Source organism: Rhinolophus sinicus, chromosome 3, assembly GCF_057876585.1.
Source record: "Rhinolophus sinicus isolate RSI-liver-muscle chromosome 3, RSI-T2T, whole genome shotgun sequence".
NCBI lineage: Eukaryota > Metazoa > Chordata > Mammalia > Chiroptera > Rhinolophidae > Rhinolophus > Rhinolophus sinicus.
Genome location: NC_142503.1, coordinates 152,642,965 through 152,659,559, shown reverse-complemented (window position 1 = coordinate 152,659,559; position 16,595 = coordinate 152,642,965). Strand labels below are relative to the sequence as shown.

Below are 16,595 nucleotides of genomic sequence, written 5' to 3'. Positions count from 1 at the left end.
ACCATTCCAAGCAGTGTTGTAAAGATCATCCATATTCCCTGAATATTGATTCTAATGTCTGTTCTCTCCTGACAACATGTCTTTTCTTCTCTTTACAGTTAATATGCAAGGTGTCTACATTAAGAGCCTTATGTGGACGACATACAGAAAAGCTAATGGCATTTAAAGCAATATACCCAGACATTGTGCGACTTCATTTTCCTCCATTATACAAGGAGTTGTTCACTTCAGAATTTGAGCCAGCAATGCAAATTGATGGGTAAATGTATCACCTAAGCACTTCTAGAATGTCTGAAGTACAAATATGAAAAACAAACAAACAAAAATTAACCAAGACACTTTATATGGCCCTGCACAGACCTGGAGCGCCAACACACTGCACATCTTTTGGTGATCGGGGTCAGGCAAAGGAGGGGAAACAATGAAAACAAATAAAAGTTGAACTTGTTTTTCTCATGCATATGATTTCCATTATGCCTACAGATATGGACCCTTTTTCTGTCTCGACTTCTTGATCGTTGACCTCTGTTTACAATATAAGGAGGGTACTAAAGTTGGAGGATTCCCTTTTCTGGTAGCTCACTGCCCACAGACTTTCTACAGAGTCACCCATCTATCGGTAACAACAGAGAGTCCAGCAATAATCGGTGACTGGTGTGCATAGCGGAGGTTGCAGCATTACTTTGCACAACTTGCTCTTTGTTTCATGAAGGAAGTTTCTGTTTTTTTTCACCGATTATTGCCAGTCAGCAGGATGGCACGAAAAGGGTCCATAGCACTAGCAACAATAGCATTATAATATATTACAGGGTAAATGGGCATGAAGACTATATATAGCTAAAAGAGATATTGTTTATATATTGTTTTAATTAATATAAAATGTAGTTACTGGTGTAGCTTTTCCTGTTGAATTGATAAGGCACTTTCATTTTGCACCTTTTTCTTTAAATTAAATGCTAGCGTGTTCACTGTCGTGTCGCATGTGCACCAGAAACACAAGTTTAACTGAGAAGGTTTGGAAGGTACGTCAGGAGGTATTTATGCTGCTGTTTACAAAATTACTTTTAAAAGACTGGCTGGTCATATCTAGAAATCACCATGTTGGATTATTTTTTTTAATATGTGAATTTGGAATTCGAAACAAAACTCTCCCGGAATTATACTTTGCATTTTGGTAAGTTTAAGGATAGATGTGTTTATGCTTCATACAAAGTTGAAGGAGCGATGGGTGCTGTGGACTTATACCATCATGCACGTGACTTTTAAAAAGCTTTTTAAAAAGGCCACCTCATGGAGGTAGGGGAGGGGAGGCTCGTTTTATACAATTCGGTAGTTATATAGACTCAGTCTCAACTTGGAATGCTTATGCTTTGAGAACAAATCAGTAACCAGAGTATTTATTGGACTTTAGCATTTATTATAAGAAGGACCCAAAGATTATATCTGGAGCAAACGCACACTCCCCATGTGAGGACATGAAGCATTCACTTTATGAATGTTTGTGTTCTTGATATAATCGAGGAACCCTAAGAGTTTATCTCAGAGTGAACTATTTCTAGACTAGCTGCCTCCGAATGCTGTAATTCCAGACTATTGCTCTCCATATTTCATAGACTGAATAGCAGGGTGAGGGAGGCATGCCATGTTGAACCAGTTTCTCTTATTTAACTATCAAATATTTTAAGCCTTCAAAGTGAAGTCAATGCTAGCTGCAAACATTTACTTTTGTATTTATCGTCACTAGAAAACTGTGGAGTGTAATTTATTTTATTAAATATTTAGAAGATTGATTGTTTTGGTGTTCAGATGAGAAATATTGAGTTGTTTTTCTTTAATTCCATGGGTTTTAAAAAATAATAATAATTCCCAATGGGGGAAGGGAGAAGGAACAGCCTGATATACAAGTGTGCATATTTTAGAAATAAGTGACCTTTGGGAATGTAGGCATTTAGAGGATAACTTTAATCCCACTTGGGCTAGAAGTCAAACTTCTGGTCTTACATCCAAGACCATGTTTGTACAGAAAAGGGAACGTCCTCCCATAGTATAAAGGTGGGAGTTTCCGAGCAGCCCTTTACAGCAAAGAAAGTGTCTCCTTTACCAGCAGGGTCCCTCCTGACTCTCCGGCAGGAACTGTGGCTCCTGATGTGAGGCTGGATCATAGTGAGGGCTTCCCAGAGCCCTTCACTCTGTTTTAGACTCCACTGACTTTCTGACTTGTTTCCTGAGGGACTTGGAAAGGGAGAAAGAATTATTCACACACAAGTGTGTATGAAGCCTAAATAACATCTAAAAAATTTTTTCAAAAGTATAGTAAGGGTGTAACCATAAATAGAAGAATAATATTTACTTAAATTCCTTAGAAGCATATAAAATTTTATGTGTTTATATAGAGAGGTTAACTATAAGCATATAGTATTTATATTTGGGCAAGAAGGGTTAAATCAAATTTTTAATTTAAATAAGCATAGTTCCTTTAAAGTTCAATAGTATTTATACTCTGAAAAGAGTACCAAGCTTAGTTCAGTTATTTATTTGTCCATGTTTTTTCCTATTGTTTCTCCTTTGGGGGAAAATAGTGTGTTTTTATTTTCGTTTGGTTTGGTTTTTTGTTTTTCTGTCATTCTGAGTCACTAAATTTGGGGATGGTTTTATTAAAGTATATTAACTTCTTTTTAACCAAAGCTTTCTGAATATGACCAGCCTCAGGTGCTAGCGCATTAAAGAGCAACTAAACCTAATTCCAGTGTCCATTTGTGAAATGATCAGAGCTAATTGAATTTCTCCAAGGGTGAGAGAGAACTTAATGTTGAACTTAAAAGAAAGTCTTTTTCCCAGAAAGGATTTTGCATGTACCTAATGCAAAAAAAAAAAAAAAAGACGCTCTAATCTCAGTAATAGTCACACCATGGTGGCATTGCTTTTAGAGGAAACCAAGACACGTTGACCTGATGCTGCTACTAGGTCTTTCTGAAAGAAAAGCAGCTGTGGACTTGGAGAGCAAAGTATATCGACAGTATAGGAACAGTAGTAGAGGCTTCCTCCGTGAAATTTGGATTGAAGTTGGGATCTGAAGTTAAACTATAAATTCAGTTGAAAAAAAAATATGACGTCTAGAAAGGATGTGAAAACTTTGTATTTTTATTTTTCTCCTTGTTATAGAAATACCAATGTGATGACAAAAATACTTGGTGATACAGAAGAATTACTCTCAATAGTTCTTAAAATTAAAGTTTCCTAAACTTTAATGTCCAAGTGTTTTAAAGATTAGAATCATTGTTATCCCGGCTGCTATAAGGCCTTGTATAAAATTTTTACATAGAGTAAATGAGGCTTTTCTACAAATCCTGAATACCTTCGGTTACAATGGTGTCCAAATGGTTATATTGTGAAAAAAGTGGCTTTGGTCACAATGAAAACAAAAGTGCAGGTGAAAGTGCTTTTTTGGACAGTTTGCAAACTGTGTTAAAGCTATGGATTTTTTTTAAGTGTTCAGCATCCTAATTTACATTAAAGCTATGGATTTTTTTGAAAAGTTTTCAGCATCCTAATTCACCCTTCCTAACTTAAGGAAAACATGACTTATGACACTGCTTCTAAGTTTGGTTGTTCTTTATAGTATGGATACCCAGATGTCTGTGAGCGTATAAGGGGTGGGCTGAGGGTCAGGTGAGGATGGAGTGTGTGTGTGTGTGTGTGTGTGTGTGTGATATTTTCGTGTGTATGATGTGCGTATGTCGGACCGCTTCTAGGCTACTAAGTGTCAATGGAAAAGAAAATGTATTCAAAATACTTAAATCAAAACTAGAAGATGGGGAAAAAAAAAAGATTTATTCTATACAAAGCCTTGTCTGGACCACTTTAGAGAGACTTCTATTTTTTTAACCCTTCTATAAATATTTGATGGCACTTGAAATATTCCTGCAATAAAATGTGATTTGTGTAAAGAAAAAAAAAAGATTTTGTAATGTGAAACAAAGAAAGAAAGTAATGTAATTTTCTAAAAAAAAAATACAAACAAACAAACTTTGTATTATTTTCTTGATGGAATTTGTCTATCTGTCTTTGGAAAACTTTTTATTTCATTGAATGTGCCATAGTAGAAATATGTGTTTTTAGTTTTAGACTAAGGAATAGCTGTTTGTGTTCCGACATTCCAAAATGCAAAACAACCTAGTAGAATCTTTAATGAAAAGGTTTAAGTAGGATGTAAGCTTCTCTCATTGTTGCTTTTTTGCACATTTTCTTCATTCCTCTCTAGTGCAATATATGTACATAGAGCACTTGCGGGTGTACCTTGATCCCTCAGGGAAAAATACATATTTGTACAGTTGTGGTTGTTGTTGTTTTTTCTTTTTTTGTTTTTTTTTTCTTTTTTTGGGTTTTTTTGGCTAAGGAATGTCGATTGAATCACTTGTTATTGTTGAGGGGCAGCCAGATAATAATCCTAAAGCCACTGTTTCCAACATTGATTGTTTAAATCATGTGTCCTTCCAGTGCTATTATATTAAGATAATAATAATAAAAAGTTATTTTCTGACAGTTCTTTGTGCTGATTGGTGAAAAAAAAAAAGGGTAAATAAGCACCTTATGATTGACTTACTGTGAATGACAATCCATCTTGATATCAACAATAGAAGCCCTATCATTTTGGAGTTGGGGTTAAGAGTCAGAAACAATGTGCTCAGGGATCTTCTAAAACTCTTAAAACAGGGTGGCCAGTACTACTGGGACAAATTGTGTTTTTTATTATTAATAATAATGATAATACTATCCCTCCAGGGCACAAGTGAACTGTGTAGAACTGCATGCGTGTGTAAACTCTTCACTGTCATGTCATCTTGTTGCATTCGAAATTTATGTGTTCTCCAGTCTTGTGTGCTTAAAAACATTGAGCAACTTCCAGAGCCGTAGAAAGTTATGCCAGTATGTTCAAAAGATAAATGAATAGGTAATATACCAACAGAGAGCATCATTCAAACTACAGTCCTGCATCCTCCATTTACCATTTCTCTAATCATTAAAATATCCATGATAAACATGTCTATAGCATTATATATTAAAAGCTATTTCAAGTTCTACGTAACATGAATAAAAAATTTAAAAACAAGTATTGAGATGAGAGCCCTGCCTATCAGTGCAGTGAGAGAGGTAAAAGATAAAACGTGTTGTTGTTTTTTAATGCCAGCAAATAACTATCAATTTCACTATGTTCTCCTCTAGAAGCAAACAAACAAAAAATCCTTTATGTAACACAGTTCTTCTACACTTACACATTTGTAGTTTTTAAAATGTTGAATGAACATAAGCGCTAATGTGTAAAGACAAAACCCACAAGGTAACAGCAACATAAGCCAGCTTTTAGGGTTACATTTTGCATTTTTGAAATATACAGTCAGTGAATCTCAGTGTAATTGTTGGCTTTGATTCTTCCATTCCATACTTGGAATATATATTCAGAAGAAGTTGTACATATTTTTCTTACCACCACAGAAAAGCAAAATTTGGGAAGACTTTCCATGTCATTTAGATGGAAAAAAAAACAAAAACAAAAACATTTACCTTGTTGTTTTTGATAATAAGGACTATAGAAAATGGCAGAAATATCTCTCTCTCTTTCTCTTTCTCTCTCTCTTTCTCTCTGTCTCTCTCATATATGTATACATGGGCGTGCACACACACACACATCACACACAAGTTGACATTTTTACATATAACATTTGATTGCCACTTCTTACTTACAAAGAAATGACATAACATAACCCCATAAAAACAACTTTATACTGTAGATAAGATTAAGTGCCCAGAAATGCAATTGCAACAGTAAATCTTGATCTATTACTAATAGTCTATGATACAGGCCTTCATTCTGTCCCTAAACACTAGTATTATTAAAGAGGTTCCACCAGATTTCATTAGAGACCTTCCTATGATTGTTTATTCTTAAGAAATGAGAAGGCAATGTCTTTACAAAGCAATTGGTTTCAGTTCTGGGTCTGTTTGCTTATTTGTTAGTGTTTTAAGTGATAGCAATTTTGTCAGGCTCTCAAACAATTTTAAAAATAATCCACAAACCTGCTTCATACCAAGAAAATGGAGATGGTGGGGGAGGGGTCTCCATGTTTATCCAGACCCTCAGAACTTAGAGCAATAAATACATTCAGTCATTTATTTATAAATGAGTGACAGAATATTCAATCCAAATAGAAACATTTTTTCTGCAGTGAACCATAACATGGAGTCTTGTGTTAAGAAAATGAATATGAATATTTTAAATAGATGCCTAGAGAATCTGTTTGCTGTTTACATTTAGTGTGTTTACCACATTAGCAGTATCACATTTTCTATTTTCCTTCTAAGAACTAATGAAAGATAGCTTGCTCTTAGCTTTGACATGCTGCACATGCCATTATGTTGTTCTCTAAGAGCAACTAAATTCTCTCCAGTGTTCATGTGTGAGTCCTTTCTCATTATTCCATGTGGATGAATACTATTTCTAGGAACTTGGTTATCATTGAACAGATTGCATATGTAAATGCAGATAATTCTTGAGCAATATAGTGAATATGATTTCACAAAAAAACAAACAAAAAAAATATCTGTATGTACTGTACACACCTTCGTGAATCCAAAATTCTCTTCTTACCCACAATAGTTTGAAATCTCATATAAAACAGTGGTAAATTTTTAAACATTAGGACATTAGCTGGCTGCTTCTTTAAATGTACCTGTATTGTCTGCCTGCTCCTTTTGTGGAGATGTGTTTTTGTATTGGATGTTTGGGCCAATGGGAGGCTTCAAGCTACAACATATTTTCCCAGTTTAAATATATTTAACATATGACAAACCCCAGACAAGGCTTTTAATATGTATAAAGAACTGCAGTGTTAGGTGGTTTATTTGCAAACCGTTTTCAATGTTGTCCATTTTTATGGCACCTTTAACAATATTCTTGTTTCCAAAGTACAAAAAAAAAAAAATAGGTTAAATAATCTAGCCATAACTGAATGTCAAGCAATAAAACAAATGACTTTTGTGCATAGACTTAAAAAAATACAAATTTTAGACATCTGCATGTAAATGCAATCTCTTGTTTACTGCTTTCTTCAACTTGAGCAATTGATTCCTTATTTACTATTAACTTAAGAACTTGTAATGGCCTGTAAACATTTTCTCTCTTACTCTTCTTTCAAATTTACCTTCGTCGCTGCTTTTGAGTCATAATATTTAATGTTCTGCACATCTCTATACAGTTAACTTTTTGGCTTTCATTCTGTATAGATAAGAAAATGTTATATTATAAACAGCCTACTCAGTGCAAATATTTATCTGTTTATCAATTCCACAATATGCTGTATAATACTGGTTTTACTATATAATCTATTTTAGACATAGCTGTTTAGAACTAGAGTGTGCTATTTTTGTGTTTTTCTGATGTGTGGTGCTAGATAAGTTACTTTTGTGAACAAAAAAACCCTTTTATTCCTAGACAATACCACCTTTGGGTCTTGTTAATTTCACTGAGTATAACTATATATTTGTATATATATACATATATATATATATCTACCTATGCCCAACTGGCAGCTGTATCAGAGTGCTGGATTTGGGACATGCTTTTCTCTTTAAATACATAATATCATTATATAAATTATTCTAGAGTGTATTTAATTAGGATAAAATTACTTCCTTAGTATGGATATTTGACATCTATAGGGTGAATTTGTTTATAAATATGGATATATGAAAACTTATTAGCATTTACTTTGTTTGCTACTTGGCTTTATACCATATCTCCTGAGATAAAAAATAATTTGCCAGGCCTTCAAGATCCTAAAGAAACACTTTAGTTTAATGGAGTAATACTTTTTTTTTTCTTACTAAGGAATTATATTATTGGCACCTGACAGGGTTATGTACTTAGCTCCTACTATAGATAATAGGCATTTATATAAAATATCCTTGGTGGCTTGATGGCAGAATAAACCTTTCCCCTCCTACCTGAGCCATGAGAAGTCTGGAAACTAACACTGTCATGGCAGAACATGGGCCATAAAGCAAATTCAACAAGGGGTGTTCTGTTTTAATATGACCTCATCCAGTTCCATGAACTGAGTGAAGGACCTTCATTTTAAGTCATTTAGTAATGAGCTTAGTTAAACTCTTTCACCTATTCTCCCAAGACCTATTGGCATTGTTAAAAATCGAAGTATATCAAATATCTAACTAAGGATGTAGTTAACCTTATTAAATATTGATTAGAATTGTTCTGTAATATTACTGAATTTGTAAGATCTTTAGCAAAGATTTTTGAGCAATTTATAAATATAGAGCAAATGGTTCTGTTTACTGCACTTTTGTAATTGAAGGTGATAAATTCTCAAGCCATGGTTATTGGCTTCCATGCACTGCATATTTACCCACCATTCTAGACATTTTCCATTTTTATGGAAGAGTTGCTGTTACCTTAATTATAAATGCAATCATGTGGTTAATGAGAGCTAATGCTAATAGTTAACCTTTTAAAGTGAATTGGCTACAGTTTAGGGAGAAATCTCTTTTAACACAAATCACTTCATTCCTTATTGCTTCGCTTAGAAAGAGATGGAAAGTTTTTTTTTAAGCACCATTTAGTATCCTAAGCTTCCTGAAGATAGAGATTGTATTTCTTTGTGTCTGCACAATGGCCAGCACATGTCAGCATTTGATAATTGTTAAATGACAACAAGTGTGCCCCAATTCAAACTCTTTTCCTGGGTTGTTACGGTAAATTTATAAAGTATATTATGTCTTATGGTTAACACTTTTGTCTAAAACCAAGTATTAAATCCACATTTGAAAAGACCACATGAAATGCTGATTCTGATTCTAATTGTGTGTGGGTCTTGAGGATTAAGCACACAAATTTCACGAAACTCTGTGAGTAACAAACTCAGCCTTCTGTAAATATACATGCAAGTTTGGAAACAGTAATACTGTACCTATAAATATATCTGTCTGTTTTGTGTACAGTATGTAAAAATTCCTTTTCTGCCACACTAAAAATGCAAGCCATTTATGGGTATCCTAAAAATAGTATTGTACTAAAACTTTGCTAATGGTCTTTATTAGAGGATCATCCAACTTTTCACATACATTGGGTTTTCTTTTCAATTCACTCTTACAGTATTCTGCTTATTTCCAGCTGTTTATTTTATTGAGTCCTGAATTTAAAAAAAATATTTTGATTCATTTTGTAAATACAAGCTGTAAAAAAAGAGAGATTTAATGTTGTCTTTTAAATACTCCGATTTTCATTCTAATATGAATGTTGTTATATTGTACTTAGAAACTGTACCTTTAATATTACATTACCTTTATTAAAAGTGCATTGAACACATCAATTTTAGATGTGCTTTATGTACTGTTATCCTATAATAAAACTTCAGCTTCTAATGGAACACTTGTTTTTCTTCTTTGTTCTTTGTTATTGAGTTGCATTGTATATCGTTTTCTAGCTTATATCTTGTCTCCAGAAAACAGTCTAGTACAACCTTGCTACTCAAAGTGTGGTCCACAGACCAGTAACACTGGCATCACCAGTGACCTTGACCTTATTAGAAATGCAGAATCCCAGGTATCACTCCAGAATTACTAAATCAAAATCTGCATTTTTACAAGATCCCCAGGTGATTGGTTTGCATATTAAAGTTTGAGAAGAACTGGTCTGTAGTATAGTACTTTTGAAAACATTCATGTCCATTTTGCAGGGGAAAAAAGGTATACAAGGATCAAGCGGCCCTTTTGATCAGAGAAGGCAAAGAAAGAAGTTTTAGCTTGTAAGATGTCTACTGATTGGCAGTAGCTGCCCGAAGTGCAGAACTGAAGTTTCTGAGGCTGCTTCCTGTCTCAAAGTAAGAGGGTGCCATGAACGTAGGAGGGGAGCGTCCTGAATGCACACCATACTTTGTCATCTTTGCTTTCAAAATCATTAGAATGGGACATCAGAAATGATGCTGCAGGGGTGGCCAGTTAGCTCAGTTGGTTTGAGCATCATGCTAATAACACCAAGGTTGCCAGTTCGATCCCCGCATGGGGCACTGTGAACTGCCCCCTCCATAAAAAAAAAAAGAAAAAATAAATGCTGCCGCAGACTTTAATGATGCCAAAGACTAAACATCTGACCCTACCTGGGTTAGCTTTGCCGCACCCCAGCCCCATCCCTTCTCTTGAGTACATTACGTAGGAGTGAACCAATAAATTTAACATCAACTAAGTATCACTAATCTAAAAGTGCAAAAACCTTACTAAATTATTTTTAAAGTAATGGCAAGGACATTCAAATCATAAAATACTCTGAAGTCCATATAAAGGCAACTAAGTCGACGTTTTCTTCCACACACACACAATACCTAAGCATCTCTTACACTCAGTAATATAAATATTTGAATTGCTCCCCCAAATTGCCGAATGTAACAAACAGTCCCTAATCCTGTTTTTATTTCCAACTACCTTGGAGAAGAGGAAGAATGACATTATGTCTGTGAAATATTTGTGGACTGTCAAATCTATGTAAATATTTACCACCTTTCAGTATCTCAGGAAATTGAGAGTTAATAGAAATAGTGGAGTTCAAAGTATGAAATCTGTCACCTCTAGGCCTTTGGCCAACCTCATGCATAAGCTCCTCATAAAAACAACAGTTTACACTGATCTCTCCATTGTGGGTTAGCTTGCTCCACTTCAAGAGGGGTCGTTAAAAAAAGAGCATAAGAGGGACACCATACAGTTCTGTTCATAATGATCTTATGGGAGAATTAGAAAGGAAAACAAGTGTCAGGTTATTATTAAACTCTTGGAGAGAAAGCCAAAGTAATAATCATAATCAGTAAGATCTGACCACACGTATGTTTTATTGCTACTGTTACTACTAAGCTTTGTTTCACGGGGCAAGATCAAAGAGGTTAGCCCTCAAAATAAGACTTCTGCTTCTAATGTGCATTTGGATCAAATGGACGAGTGCAGAGCAAGCCTCTTTCATGCCAGGTCTGTGAAAAGACCAAACCATGCTCATGTGCTGGGAAGGGTGACGGCTGAGGTACTGAGAAACATGATCGTGCACATTTCTGTCTTGATTTGGCCCACAAGAAGAAGCATACACCTAGTAACAATTACGATTACTTCACTAACCAGGTGCTTGCAGTTTGAAGTGTTCTTTTGGAAATTTTGGTTTGATGAAACATTTTACAAACACAAATACATACCCTGGCAAATTCTTTCCAACTGATAATTGGCTTCTCTTTCAACTTCTGAGTTTTGTTTCTCAGTGTAGCAGAAATGGAAAACCAAATGTTTCTTCTGCTTAAGAATCCAAAGAATAAAATGATACACTCTCTTTGGAAAACAGTTTGGCAACCCAGCAATGCCACTCCTATGTATCTACCCAAGAGAAATGAAAACACAGTTCACAGAAAAACAAAAGTTCACACAAATGTTCGTAGCAACATTATTCATAATAGCCAAAAAGTGGAAACCATCTAATGTCCATCAATTGTCAAATGGATAAACAAAATGGGGCTTATTCATAAATGGGCAACTATTCAGCTATAAAACAGCTACTAATGCTACAACATGGATTATCCTCAAAAATATTCTAAAAGAAAGAATCCAGATGAAAAAGACTATATATTGTGTGATTTGATTTATTTGAAATGTCCAGAAAAGGCAAATTCTATAGAGACAGAAAGTAGATTAGTGTTTGTCTGGGGTTGGGGGTGGGAAGAAGAATTGACTGCAAATGGGCAGAAAGGATTTCCCAGGGTAATGGAAATGTTCTAAACTTAATAATGTTGATGATTGCAAAATTCCATACAGTCACTGAAAGTCACTGAATGATATAACTGAAATGGGTGAATTTTACGCTAGGTAGATTACACATCAATAAAACCGTTTCTCTCTCTCTCACACACACACACACACACACACACACACACACACAACTGGTTTCCTCATCATCAAATAAAATAAAAAATACCAATTCCCTAGCATGGCATGAAGACGCTCTAGCTCCTCTCCCCCTTTCCAATCCAGGGACCTTCATTCCCTGTGCCCCCCACATACGACGTTAAGCAAGCAGTAGCTTTCCCCTTCCCCAGAATATGCAGCACTGTTTTACACTTCTGTGATTTTTCACACCTAAAAATCTATGGTCCTTTTTCTACCCACTGAACTACTACTCATCCTTCAAGACCGAATGTAAATTAAACTTTTCTGAAATAGTCTCTAAAGTGTCTCAGTCAGAATGAGTTCCTTCCTCATGTTCCCAAAGAATCTTCTACAATATGTGTGCATGTGTGTATATCATTTCTTGTTTGTATTATAATCGTTTATTTACAATGTCACCTCCACTGTGTTATGAATTCTTTGGGGGGGTAGAAAAAGTATATACTAATGGTTACTATTTGTTAAAAATTTACTCTTGACATACTACGTTTTCACATATTTACTTTTTTACATATTCTAGTCTTCACAGCAATCCTGTAGGTGATCTATTACTGTCTCTATTACTCAGATGAGGAAACTGAGGCTCAAAAAGGAGACACATGTCTAGAATCTTACTGCCAGTAAGCAGGAAACTGAGATACAAACCTATATATGCTGGATTCCAAAAATCATGTTCTTTTCACTAAACTGCTTTATGCAGAGCATAAAGAAAAAAGGATGGGGCAGTCCGTTAGCTCAGTTTGTTAGAGCACGGTGCTCTTAACAAGGTCGCCGGTTCGATTCCCACATGGGCCCCTGTGAGCTGCGCCCTCCACAACTACATTGAAACAGCTACTTGACTTGGAGCTGATGGGTCCTGGAAAAACACACTTAAATAAAAGTTTTTTTAAAAAGGTTGAATCTTCTCTAAAAAAAAAAAAGAAAAGAAAAAGAAAGAAAAAAAAGGATGCATAGACTTAATACATTGTAATGGCAAAAGTTATGAGACCTGATTTTTAGTGTCAGCTTTATCACTGATCTTGACAATCTGGGCCTCTGTTTCCTTATCAGGAAAACAAGAGGGTTAGACTAGATAATCTCTAAAGTTCCTTCTGGCTCTAAAAATTCTGATTCTGTGTGCTATCTTGCAACTACGGGAACTCAAGATACACCAAACCAGAGCATACTGCTTGATGATAATCTAGAATCTCAACATAGGCCATATCTAGTGACGTTACCATAGCACACTACTGTGGGCTGGTGCATGCCAGCAGCATGAGAGCTTACACAGTTCTTGAGCTGTCTTTGAGCAGTTGCTGAAGACGCCCAAGTCTTTCTGACTGCACCCTTTGTGAGATAGTACCCAACACATGAACTGCTACACCGCCTTGATGTCCTTCTCTGTCCTAGTACAGGCCACCAATATCACTCACCTAATAAGAAATGCTGCCTGCACAGTGCTAGGCATTGCACCAGTTGGTCTGCAAGTATTCACAAGCACCGTCTCCTAACTGGCCTCTTCTCTACAACGCACGTAATACCCTGCCGGATAAACTTTCCTGAAACAGGTGGTCTGATTGTGTCATTCCTATTTATAAGCTCCCCTGTTCCCCCAGCCTTCCATTTCTTATACAACGAAGTCAAAATCCTTAGTCTGGCTTATAGTCTTTTGTGGAATGGCCCCAACCTATTTTTCCAAACACTTTTCTTCTACTACTCTTCATAAATCTTGCATTCCAGGCAAAATAAACTAAGTGTCCTTATATTCAAGGGAAAATTTTAACATAAGTATAATTTTTATGTTAACATAATTTTAAGCATCATAAATCATTCTGAAATCTAGAACACGCTTTCCTGGTAGCACACAAACTGGACTCTGTCCATGCAATACGTTTATGTAGCTCCTTGTGCTGGTCTTTGTCTGGAATGCCTTTTCCCATCATCTTCATACTTCAAATTCTTCAAATGAGCTGACATGTCAAATGGGCAGTGTGGTAACTGTCATATATAACCAACCACTCAATAAAAGTCCTTAGCTATTCAACGTTGCTTTCTGTCCCTCTCACTAGTAACTTCTCTCCCTCTCTGTATTCACACCATCTTTTCTATATACTTCTCTGATGTAGCTTATCATTTTCTGTTTTATAATGACTTAATGTGAATGTCTTAGATGCCCAACAATCAAAAGCTCTTGGAAAAACCTGTATGTGGTCTTAGTCCTATGTGTACCCAGCACCAAGCACAAATCGTAAGTGCTCAATAAATCTTTCCTTAATGAGAAAAAAGCTTGGGCGAGAGACAGAGCAACCGCTGGTGGAAACACAGAAGCTACTAATGTGCAGGTACTGTGCTGAGCACAGTTCACCCCTTATTTCATTTAATCCCTTCAAAAAAGCCTACTACGTAAGTATCTCAATTTTACTGATGAGGTGTCAGAGTTAGGGAAGTTAAGACAGAGGGCTAATGTCACAAAATGAGTCTGTTTGGGTCTTTCCAGGGCTATACTTGTCGCCGGTCCTCCTTCCAATTTATCATCGTGCGCAAGGTGGAGGACATTTTAGGGAAACACGCAGCCCCAGCTCCTTCCACCCTGCAAGTCTGGGCAAAGCCTCGTCTCGCCGTTTCCGACCGAACCACGGGATGGGGAGCGGCCCTTTCGAGTCACACGGGCCCCGCCCGCTGCGTCGCTGGTGACATCATCACGCAGTGCGGCGATGGCGCAGCCACGTCCTTTAAATACGGGCTTCCAAGGGCGCTCGCGGCTGTGTGTGGCGAGGGGACGCGGCCCGGGCACGGCCGCCGTGGCCCGCGAGGTGGGCGGACAGGCTGCTTTGCGGCCGAGACGCGGGAGGGAAGGGCCCCGCTGCTTTGCAGGCGGGCGCGCTCGTGAGGGGCGGGAGGAGGGAACACGGCGGGCCCCTCGGCCCCTGGTTCTGGCGCGGCCCCGGCCCTCGACTTAGCTCGCCCCTTAAGCTGCCTTCCTGGAACCTTGTTTCTCTTCTCCTTTAGTCCCCGTTCCCTCAGGCGCTCCGTTTACCGTCGCGGATTCTCCCGCCCCACCCCCACGCTGGGTCGAAGTGTGAGAGTTGCCTTGAGTGGAAGCTGGTCAGGCCTGGCCAGTGCCCAGAGACCAGCGCCTAAATTGGACTCTTAAGTTTCTCGCACAGACTCTCAGTCCGCCCGGGGGGACAGGAGAAACACCGAACATGGAGTAGTCGAACCAGATTTGTGGTCCAGGGGATTCCTCTAAGCGATCCTGTGAAATGTCCCTTAAGTTGCCTGGACCTCGGTCTCCTCAAAAGTGAGGTTCCCGTAGAAAGAGTTTTGATATCCAGGAAGCTTTTGGCTTACATTGCATGCCAGAGTCTTCCCCCATCACAGTGTATGGTTGGAAGAAAGGAAGCAAGATTTATTTTGGCCGTAAGGGAATGGGGGGGGGGGGGGGGGAGAGCTGAGGTAAGGCGGACGGCTCCGTGCCAGCAAGTGATGTAAGTAAGCAGTGAGAACGCCATTGTTTCGGCTCCTATTTCCCAGTGTTTTGAAAGTGACGTTCCTGGAGCGAGTTAAATGCAGAAGGACTTATCCTGCATCATCACTGCTGCTCTGCTACAAAGAAGCTGCTGTAGTCTGTTTTCGGTGTCTGTGTCATTTGAGGGTAGGTGTTAGGAACAGGTTCTTCCTCACATGAGGTAACACCTGGCCGGGCCATTCACCTCCTTTTAATGTTGACCTTTTGTTTTTCTTCAGGTGAGTGTTGATTCTGGAGAAATCCTGCTTCTGTTGGAGCCTGCACTGCCAGGCAGCAGAATTGTGAGCTCTAGGGCGAAGCAGAACTCTTAAGACTATGAGCTCTGTAATGGCTATGGGTGAACCAAGGCTGAACTGGTGAGTTACATCTGTTTGTAATCACCGGAAGAGAACTGAAGTGGGACTGGGCTGGATTCAGAAAGGAGAGTTTCTGACTTGGAGAGATTTAGAGGAAACAGAGAAAAAGATACGAGTTCAGCGGCTCACAATTTACCCCATCCTCATCGTCACATACTGAGCATTTTTGAGATAGCTGACTGCCATTTTCTCTCCTAAAGTGACAACAATTTGGCCCTCAGATTGCTACTAGGTATAATTCCATCATGTATTTATAGTTGGTCTCTTAGTGAAGGAGAAACGCTGGAATTTTTATGTGTCTAAGAACTTTGCCCATTTCTGTGCAAGTAATAAAAAGACACCCTTTAAGAATAGACAAGCTTCTTTTATATTGGACTCTATATCAAGTGATAATGTAAATGCATAGACGATATTTTAGAAGTGTATAAGAACTTCACAAATAGAGGACTCAGTTCTAAGTAATGTACGTGGCTTTGTGGCGATCTAATACATGTGCTACTTTAGATTAATTTCATGCGTTTACTGAGCATCTACTCTTTGCTCACCAAGGAGAATACAAAAGTTATGAGACTATAAAGATGATTAAAATAGTGCCTGACAAATAGTGCCTGACTCAAAGAAGATTCAGTTAGTACGTGCTCAATAAGTATTTGTTTATAGCAAACAATGCTCCCTCCCTCCAAGGAGCTCACACTCCCTAAGGCCCATGACCGTTTTTGGATGATGTGCAAAAAGCTTAAAATGTAATG

The 16,595-nt window shown here is 37.5% G+C and overlaps 2 protein-coding genes across 11 annotated transcripts in view; both read left to right on the top strand.

Annotated features, from left to right (window-relative positions):
• The window catches only part of RORA (RAR related orphan receptor A), a 687,564-nt gene extending 678,124 nt beyond the window's left edge, over positions 1 to 9,440 (top strand). For all 3 annotated transcript variants that reach the window (XM_019748671.3, XM_019748672.3, XM_019748674.3), the window contains one exon: positions 99 to 9,440. In XM_019748671.3, the coding sequence (XP_019604230.1) occupies positions 99 to 263 (165 nt within the window). In that variant the 3' untranslated portion in view covers positions 264 to 9,440. The remainder of the gene's footprint in view (positions 1 to 98) is intronic.
• A 5,226-nt stretch (positions 9,441 to 14,666) lies between these two features.
• ICE2 (interactor of little elongation complex ELL subunit 2) overlaps positions 14,667 to 16,595 on the top strand; it is a 52,851-nt gene continuing 50,922 nt past the window's right edge. For 3 of the 8 annotated variants that reach the window (XM_019748678.3, XM_019748675.3, XM_019748679.3), the window contains exons 1-3: positions 14,671 to 14,774; positions 15,496 to 15,616; positions 15,709 to 15,846. In XM_019748678.3, coding sequence (XP_019604237.3) covers positions 15,806 to 15,846 — 41 coding nt within the window. In that variant the 5' untranslated portion in view covers positions 14,671 to 14,774; positions 15,496 to 15,616; positions 15,709 to 15,805. Of the gene's footprint in view, positions 14,775 to 15,128; positions 15,263 to 15,495; positions 15,617 to 15,708; positions 15,847 to 16,595 lie in introns of all 8 variants that reach the window. The other 5 variants (XM_074327648.2, XM_074327650.2, XM_019748677.3 and 2 more) reach the window with 3 other exon arrangements.